Here is a 9,739-nt window from a genome sequence, read left to right as displayed (position 1 = left end):
GCAGCAGTCCTTTTGTTGTGGGGCCAAAGTGGGGGAGAACAAAAGTGCATTTGGGCAGAGCGGATCACTTCCTTTCGCCGGCCCCCGAGGGAATATATATATGCAAGCCAAGATTCGGATTCGGATTCGGACTCTCTAAAGACGGAGGAAAACGATGGATATCATATTACACTTCCACTGCGATTTGAATCGGGCGGGATGAGGTAGAGCAGGGAGACTGGAGACTGCAGAATGGGGAATCGTTTTGCTGCAGCTAACAAGATGCATGAAGTGTTTAAATTGGTGTTGAGCCATATTACCCCTTGACTGGCCTCCAGGGTGAACGAGAAGCAAGGGAATCCAACTGGTGAGGGCCAACTATGAGAGGATGGAAAACATAAGCTTGTCTGTCCTTTAAGCCTTAAATGCGACACTACCTAGGAGAAGAAGACCCAACTCATTGAGAGAAAGTGGAAAACCCAGAGACTTCCTACTGCACTAAGCCGATTTTGACCCTTATGGCATAGCGACTTACTACTCCCCACTTACGAGCACTTATCCCCAACGAGAGGGAGAGAGGGAGAGGGTTTAAGTTCAGGACAGACCACACAGTCTCGATATCATCCAGCCAGCGATAAGTATCTTCCAAGCGACGATTTATGCGACTTATTTCCCCCGAAAAGTCGGACAATTACACATGCAATCGAAAGGATCCCGCATGATTTTTGGCCCCAAAAGGATTATTCGAGGACAATGGCGTTAAATATGAAAAATTGATAGACTTCCAGGATAAAGTCAATGAAATTTACGACTTACTTAGCCGAGGAACAGAGTAGCCGAGCAACAGCACTAACATCTCTCTTTCCCTCAACATTATATAGATATCTCCCCCGTGACGCGGCATATTTTCCGATCCTGCGGTCGTTAATAGCCTAGCCCTTGGTATTTGTTACTTTTTTATTCTTTATTATTTCTCCATTTGCCTTATCGGCGCAAAGGCATCGAGAAGGCAAAGCCGATCGATGCGAGGGAGGGGAAAAGGACAAGGGCTGAGGATAGGAGAGGTCCTTGTAGTTTTAATAATTTCATATTTTCCCCGGGTCCTGCCCTTGTGTTTTGTGTTTGGTCATCGCAGTTTGTGGAAATTTACACCGACCAACGTATCGGTACCCTAGAATCTCCCTCCAGAGGGTACGATATACCCCGCCCCTCGCCGCACATTGTTTTGTTTTCTCGGCCGTCTTCTTAGGGCCCAAAGTGCTGGAACGTGTCGCTGTCTTTAATTGCCATTTACGCGGCCTAATGATCGACGTTCATAATGGCCAAGAAATGATTTGTGGGAGTAATATAGCGGGGGATGGGCAGGAATTCGTAGTCAAGAGGCAGGTTAACAGGATGACAGCTTTTATTTCTTGCTGAGAAGTTCGAAAAATCGGTCATTGGGAAGCAGAAACTTTTTCTTTGCCGTCGCCCTAATTGGTTTCAGTCCCCAGAGAGAGGATGCTTCGCTTTCTCCCCGAGATCTCCATAGGCATCGATTCCTGATCCGTGGACTCGAGCTATTTGCGTGCTCGCCGGCTATTTAAATGCCATCCCCGATCTCCATTCAGTGGACACGCGTGGCTGTCATGCGATCCCAGGCCAATTAGCCGGGGATCCCAGAACCCTCGGCCAAAATAATAAGAGATGGCAGAAAAATTGTGCCAAAGTGTTGATAACTTCATTTCGGCCAGCCGCCGACGACGGGCTAGTTGGGAAACTTGAAAAAGGGAAATGGAAGGAAAGGAAAGGAAAGGAAGGGGGGTTGAGAGATGAGGGGACCCCACAGGAAATGCGCTGCTAAACACATTTTAATTATACACAATAGAGCTGATTAAAAAGCAATTTGCAATCTTCAGTAGGGTGTGGGAAGAAGGGCTAAGGGGTAAGGGGAGAGGGGGCTGCAATTGTGGCAGAGATCAAGGATCGTGTGGGCTTGGGATCTTGGATGAATCTCCGCTGGACAGCAGCTGACTCTTGGATAAATAAAGTCATTAAAATGGGATCAAAATTATGGTGCAATTACGATTTTGGGTGGCCAGCAGAGCCAGCACAGCCAGCAAGAGCCAGGAGGCAGCTAATTAAGGCGATTTCAATTACCTTTTGATCATGGCCATTAGCCAGAAATAAAAGGATCTCGATCTCCTGCGAATTAAAGGCGAAACACTAAACAATATAAAGTCGGAGTAGGAAATTCGAGATCCAGGCACATGCCAAGTGCCTGTGCAACTCCATTGTTTCGCCTGGGGAAATTGGCCACGGCCATGAAAAGTGCGCAGTGAAAAGCGCAAGAAAACTATAGACTACAGTAGCCAGTAGCTAAAAATCGGTTGGCTACTGTGCAAAACGAATCCTCTGGCCAGCTGGCCAAGAAGTAAGGGCACAGGTCACCGGTCACCGGTCACCGGTCACAGATGTTGCTGTTTGTTTTTCGAAAACCGAAGTTGACCTTGCGACCAGAACTAAATTGCTGGCCATGGATTTCACGGCTAGTCCAAATATTGACACAAATGTGAAATTAATTTCACTACAGTTGAGCGAGGATCCGTTTCGCCCAGTGGGAGACGTTCTCGAGGTCGACCCACAGCCTCTCATTCGATGTCCATTCGATTCTCCTTCGCCGCCTGCCCTCTGCACTCGCCCCCCATTTCGCAAAAACAACTCCAACTTCAATGGGCATTTATGAATGAAAATTTCGCACGCTTTCAGGCAGCGAAAAAGTGAAGACTGGATCTGGATCCGAAGAGTTGAGTGCTGAAAGGGGGGTGATGGGGGACAGACACGCGGGTCTGAGTCTGAGAAGAAGACTCTGCGAAGAGTCTGTGAAGACTGGAAGACTGAGGCTGCACCTGATAATTGACAAAACCTGCCAGTTTTGTGGGCTTTTTTCCTCTGTCTCTGGTTTTGCCTTTTGGGGGCCCTTGGAACGGGAAGTGGGCAAGTCAGCGACATCAACTGAAAAAAAGGAAAGGAAGCGAGGTTGTGTTTTTGCAGAACGAAGAGGAGATACTCTATAATCTGAAGGTTTTGATGGAACTACCAGAAGTTGGACTGAAAAGATCTTCTTAATTGGGTTGGATTTGAGTTAAAGTTTTAATCATAAAATAAATAAGAATCTAGACGAGAAGGCAAGGCAAACAAACTCCTGGGCAGGGCAAAACGCTTGAAGAAGAGCCACCGATCTTGGCCAGAGTCCTGGGACTTTCCCAGCACAAGCGCCTCGCCGCCTGTCTGCATTTAATTTGTGGAAATGATTCAATATTGAGGTTTCCATAAGTTGCGGTCACCAGGCCCTGGCCAAGGGAAAGGGGAGAGATGTGTTTGAGTAGGAGATTGGTCCTTCGGGGAACTGGCGCACGTTTGTTTGGTTTATCCGCTGCCATCTCTTCTCGGCCAACATGCGTATCTATGTATCTAAATATTTGAGGAGTGAAAGGATCATCTCATCTCGCTGGCGATGACGATGATCGCAGCCTTTGCATGGCTATCTATCACAACAAATATGCAAGCCAAGTGGCCGGCTTTCTGTTTGGTCATCGCGCAATCCTTTCTTTTCAACTCCCCGCGATAAACTCTTGAACTCTTTCGGTTTGGTTTTGGTTTTGGCTTTGGCTTTGATTTTAGTTTTGGTTCTCGCGTTTTGGTTTCGGTTTCTGTTTCGGTTTCGGGACTTCTTTGTACGCGTGGCTTATGTGGAGATGCCGCAGCATCCTGCGCCAACGGGTAATTACAGATCATGATTTATGGCCAGCTGACCCGGCCCAGCAACAACAGCGAAAAGGCCACAAAACCATCGATCGATCAGTTCAGCTCTGTCCGCCCATTTTGGCCCCTTTGGGCAACTAAAAAACTCCACTGCAGATGAGCCCTCGCCGGCTTTTTCGCTTTTCGCATTTCGTTTTTTCGCATTTTATGCAAATAAAAGTAGCGGCAGTGCAGAATCGAGCGATGTGTTTGACAAAAGTCGAGAATCTCGAGCGACGCCACCGCAGAGATTGATGGACCGAAAGGCCAGCGGACTTCAAAACTATTTGCCGCTTCCTTACACAGCGAGAAAAGGGAATATTAACTATATGAGATGCTCTATATCTTCCTAGCAGTGGTTTCTTCCTGTGCAGCAAAGTTATTGTTTGGTGTTTATGGGCAAAATCCATATAATCCATCAGAAAACATCTCAGACGGTTCGCACTACGTGTTGCGGAATGGCAATGCGAGATCTGCTTGAGAGAGAGAGAAAGGGAACCCAGAGATTGGGTTGTCATCGTTGTCATGGGTTTGAGTTTGAATTTTGACCCTGGACTGGCTGTGTGGGTGGAATCGAAGGAATCGAAGCAATCGAAGCAGCCCTTCAAGTGGCTGGCAATTAGGCTTAGGGAACTACTTCGCCAGTGCGAAGTAGGACACGCCCAGTGGCAGGTTGTTGTGTGTTTTCGTTGCACGCTCCAATGGGATTAGTTCTAGACTATTTCTGGGATAATCGGAGGGTCGAGTCGAGAGTTTAATTGGGAGGCCAGTCAGCAGCAGCGCTGGTGGTCGCTGGAAAAGTGCAAAACTGAATAAACAAATGTTATGCGGGCGAGGGAGGTGTTTTTGGGGGGAGGAACTGCTCAGAAGGTGGTTAAACCTATTACTGGATTAGGGCCACTTGAGAGGGATGTATCAGGGATAGGTTACAGGAAATCAGATGATAACTCTATTAAGGAATCTTGGCATATATCTGATCTGATCTGGAAGGAATAACCCGTTGATGGGCCATAAAAATTATTATGCTGATCCTGACTTTTCCCTTTCGTATTTCTAGCCTGCTAAGTTTAGGCGAAAATCTGCCAGACAAGGTGCAATGGCAGAGAAAGGGTTAAAGGTTACAGGGTACAGCGAATAGGGCTGCGATTTACCAATTGTCCAGGCGCCTCGACGCGCTTATAGGCCTCTTTTTTGGAAGCAGGTACTCCCCCTTTCCACCCGGCAGGTGGAATAGCAGGCCCTTCGGCCTGACAGGTCAGTGAAAAGAAGGAGGGAAGTCAGGGTCACGGATCGCGCGGGCCATAAAGTCGAAGTCTAAAACGGGCTCTAGGAATTTCCCGGGCGTCATAAAACCGTTTTGAATGATCTGTCAGTAGAGGAGCGGGGATTCGCGGATCATCATCATGGGCAGAGCGAGAAGGGGCACTGAGATAGGCGCCTACCTAAGCCTGCAGAAGAGATCTTGGGGAATCCGAAACAGAAAACAGAAATCAGAAATCAGAGTTCAGAATCCAGAATCCAGGGACAGAGTTATCACATTTGGTATGTAACTACATTTATCACGGCCTAATATGACAACTCAAATAACTTTTGCCTGGTGGAGTTGAGACTCCAGACTTCGGTACTGGCTCCTGCCTTGATTTCTTCTGGCTGGCCGGCCTGTCACATTTGGCTTCGCTAATTGGAACATATTTCTCCCCTTACGGCTCCCCAGATGATGAACGTGGCCGCGTCTGGCCGCGATTTATGCATCCTCTCCCCGAAAAATAAAGATATCAGGCGGGAAACTGCATCAGGCTTAGTCAAATAGCTTAAAACTCAGTCGGGCATCCAGCGATGTTGCTTCTTTTTGGTCCAAAAAGGGAAGTGCGAGTGTGGGCGATTTTCACCCGGGGGTCCTGCATCAATAATTCATAACGCTAATTAATAACGCCCCAGTTCAAATGGGTTGCGTGCGCCGCGAGATGAAAGGCCCGAAAAGCCGACATAACAGGATAATGAACCCCAAAAAGTTTGGCCCTTATTGAAATTCAAATAAATCGGTAACGCCGAACGCCTGCAACGTTCTGCTGCTTTGATTGCCTTGCCCTAACCTTTGGGGTATTGCGATGGCATCAGAGGAGGTTTGCCGATGCTCTAATATTGGTCAGATTTTGATATTGCAACTTCAGTTTACCTCTTTCAAGCATTGTTAGTCTCTGAAAGGGTGTTTAAGCCTTCGTCTACGTCTTTCCCAAGATCCTTGGTTGTATTATTTAGCTTGGGTTTCCTTGTTGGTTGTTCTCCTCCGCCTTTCTGCTGGGGCTGCTATCGGGGCGTTTGCATCGCGCCTAAGGTGTAAAAATAAATGTTTCAAGTAACAACTTTTTAAAGAGCTGAATTATGAGCTAAGCTGCGACTGCGCGCCTGCGACTGCGACTGCGCCTGCGACTCCATCCCAGACATCAATCTGGGGTCCTGAGTCCTCGAAACCTGGGCGAGCCTATAATTTGGTCAAATATCTGGTGCCTGATTGATGCAGGCGGCTGGTTTTTTATGTGCCACAATGTTGCCGGCCGGCCAGGCGCGTCGAGAAATCTATTAAACAGCCTTTTCTCATTCAAAAGCAGCTGAAAAAGAATGCATACAGATATGGTTTTTGTTTTGTTTTCTTCCCTGAAGTTCTCGAGGAAAGGTGAAAGTTCTTCCGGCGCTGAGCGGCCTAAGCCTTGCCTACAGTTTCCCAAAGATGCTATCCCAGAACGCAGAACCCAGAACCCAAACAATTGCATTGAGTTGTCAAGTGTCAGCGTTGACATTGAAAGAAAGGATCCCCTGAACTGAGATCCCTTTTTCCCCTAGCCCATAGCCCTCGTGGAGCATCTAGCGATCCCAAGGACAATGCGATCCTTTGTCCACGATGCCCTTTAATGTGTCAAAATATAGTCCAGAGCCGCATTCTCCCAGGCGTTTGTTTTTCTAATGCAAAGTGATTTATTGTCTGGCCAGAAGAGGTTTATTCCAGCGATCTGACATCTTGGTGCGTGGGAGCGAAGGGTTTTCGTTTGTTTTTGGGGAAAGGCTTTTACTTTTTGTCCTTCGTTTTGTTAAGAAATGGAAAGTACCCGAAAGTGCTGCAGGCAACTCTATTATAAAGCCATCAATTTGTAGGCAAAACACTCGAGACAAAGGTTAAGCCGAAGGAACACCAAGAGGATGGACTCGAAGGTGTTAAACTGGAAGCTATAGCAGAGATCGGGCTGATATAGTTAGCTTAACTGATAGATAACTTTGCTGTTTTGCTTTCCGGGGAACACCCAGACTTGGCCTTGCCCACATTGCCGGCTATTTGTGTATTAGAATGAGGCGTTTCAAGGCCTGGCCACGCCCACTTCCGCTTCTGGATACTGAATTTGGAATTCATTTGAATTTGCACGAAGCAGAAATGTTTGCGCTCTGTCAATTGCGATAAGACTGGCTGGCTGGCCAGCGCTACTCTCTCTTAACTTCCCAACCTATATAGCACGTGTCATTTGGGCTGTACTATATCTGATATATATATATAGCTAATCGATCTTGTTACCTGCAGCAGGGGGCAGGGCTGACTGGGCTTAACACTATTTTGGATTAGTATTAAGGCTTTATGAGCTTATGGAGGACCTTAAAAGATCATTTGGCCAGACCCGCACATCCTGTGCTGCCTTTTAAGCATAGCCTCCTGGCAATACCCCCATTCGGGTCCATGCAGAATGCAATTAAAGTGCAAGTGCTACCCGCATATGCTGGCCAACTTCCAACCTGGCCATAAGCGGGCTCCCTCAGTCTGTTCTTCAGAGAAACTTGATTTTTACATCTTATAATTTTCGTTTTATTTCGCCATCCAAAAACTAATTAAGGCTATAATTATTTTATAAATATATATTTGATACTGGTCTCTTGGTCCTTAAGTAGTATTAAAAAAAAGAACTTAAAGTAGGAAAAAAAATGTGTGTGGTGGTGTTTCGTGTTTCGTTTTTCGAGTTATTTACAATTTGAGGCACTTGGTTCAACTCAACATTGACTAGAAGAGAACAGGATGTGGTTTTGGGGATCTTGGCAGCGGTTTCACTGCTCTTGCCATAGAGAGATGTAGTCCAAAATCTCCTCGTCGTCGGGCGTGCAGTCCTCCTCGTCCAGTTGGAAGTGTTCGTAGGGCTCGAATTTCAGCTGGAGCTGGGAGTGTGTGTGTCCCTCGTTGTCGAGGTGATCCAGGTGGTCCATGTGGTTGGACAGTTGCTGGGGAGCTGCCTCGTAGGTGCCGGAGTCGAAGGACATGCTGGAGTTGAAGGAGGAAGTGGGCGAGTGGCAGGTTTGTTGGTTGTTCGCGACAGAGCCAACGCCTCCATTGGCACCTGGCAGGGATGTGGCGGCCACCAAGTTGCTATTCAGAGAGATGGCTGTCAGGGGCTGGTGGTTGAACTGTTGCCTCTGCAATTGCTGCTGCTGCTGGAGAGGATTGGAGGCGGCGGTGGTCGTAGTCTGGTAGTAGGTGTTGTGCTCCGAGGAACTGCAGGTGCTGCTGCTGGAACTGTGGCTGCTGGACTCGTCCAGGCAAAGTTGCAGCTGGGCGACTGTGTTGCTTGTGGCACTACCGCAGCTGGGTGCTCCTCCGTTCAGGTCATCCACCAGATCCTGCAGCCTCCGGATGTACTCCACGGCGATGCGCAGAGTGTCCACTTTGGAGATCTTCTTGTGGGGTCCTCGGCCACCGCCCTTGGTCAGGTCAGAGATGATGGATTGCGGTATATGCTGGCGCAGTCTGGCGAAGCTGTTGTTCACCTGCTTGACACGATTCCGCTCTCGAGCGTTGCGCCTCTGGACCGACTGGGACTGGTCCACATTGTAGGGAGCCGGCGAGGAGCCAGGCGACAGAGAAGCTACCGAATCGGAGGATCTGGCCAGGGCCATTCCCCTCGGCGTATACTTGCGGGTCTTGATGGGCATGGCACCACCCGACTGATTCAGTTGACTTGGCTGGTTCTGGTTGCCAGGATTCGATGGGCTGGGAGCCGGCATTATGTGCTGATAACGAAAGATCTTCGTGGCCGTATTGATGGTCGTGGGAAAGAGATCGTGGTTCGTGGTCAGCACACTCGATGACATGGTTATAGTTCTCGTTGTTGGATTGCAAACTTTTGTCATAAACGCACACAGTTTCTGTTGTTGTTTCGTTTGATTTGGCTTTCGAGTTCGATTAACAGAAAAAAATAAGTGAGGAGAGGAGAAGGCTTGAACTTGATCGTTTGACACCTTGCACAAGAATGAGTCCCTTCGTCCTAAACCCTCACGTTATGTACCCTTCAAGCTAGAGAGTGGCTCAAGAGCCAGGCAGCGAAGCCGCCGTTGAGAGAATCGGAGAGAAACGCGGCGCGCGCGAGCGAGCGAACGAAAGAGCTACCTGTCCAGGTAGGCGAAGTAAAGTGAGTAAAGTGAGCCACAGGTAGTCTCTCTTGCGGCTCTCAGGTAGTACGAACTTGCCCCTTGGCTTGGAAAACTGTTCCCACTCGGCAAAACCACTCAAATTTCGAGTCAAATTGAAACTCTCAAAAAAAAAACGAGAGAAAAACAACGATCGCCTGCATTTTTGAGTGTTCTTTTCGCTGCGGCACGCCAGCAATTTGATTTCCGTGTTAATTAACTTAGCAAAAGTCGCGATCGCCAATTTCATGTGCAGCTCACGCACGCCCCTATTCATTAGCGCCGGACGGATCGAAGAGATCTCGAGGAGATCCTGGCATCCTCCTTATTAGCCATGCAGAGTCAGGGCCGCGAAGGTGTTCGAACAATTTCACATATTCCTCTAATTAAATGATCAAAAGGATCACAGGTTTTTCACCCAACGCACGCCGTTGTTTGAGATGTGACAAAAGTTTCGGATGGCGTGTTACAGTGAGGACTGCGTTTCGAGATAGATTTTTGGTTCAGCAGCTTCAGATGGTATCTCTATATCCCATAGTCG

The 9,739-nt window shown here is 48.0% G+C and overlaps 1 protein-coding gene across 1 annotated transcript; it reads right to left on the bottom strand.

Annotated features, from left to right (window-relative positions):
* Positions 1–7,628: 7,628 nt before the first annotated feature.
* LOC108105419 (achaete-scute complex protein T4) lies at positions 7,629–9,022 on the bottom strand. The gene has a single exon (XM_017211967.2). The coding sequence runs from the start codon at positions 8,920–8,922 to the stop codon at positions 7,846–7,848; it is 1,077 nt and encodes a 358-aa protein (XP_017067456.1). The 5' UTR covers positions 8,923–9,022; the 3' UTR covers positions 7,629–7,845.
* Positions 9,023–9,739: the final 717 nt, after the last annotated feature.

Source organism: Drosophila eugracilis, unplaced genomic scaffold (genome assembly GCF_018153835.1).
Source record: "Drosophila eugracilis isolate 14026-0451.02 unplaced genomic scaffold, ASM1815383v1 contig_2167, whole genome shotgun sequence".
In the NCBI taxonomy this organism is placed as follows: Eukaryota; Metazoa; Arthropoda; class Insecta; order Diptera; family Drosophilidae; genus Drosophila; species Drosophila eugracilis.
Note: the sequence above shows the minus strand (reverse complement) of the source record. Positions and strands in the feature narration are given on the sequence as shown.

Excerpts from the sequence above, each read along its gene's own strand:
- LOC108105419 (XM_017211967.2), bottom strand. The coding sequence starts at position 8,922 with ATGACAAAAGTTTGCAATCCAACAACGAGAACTATAACCATGTCATCG.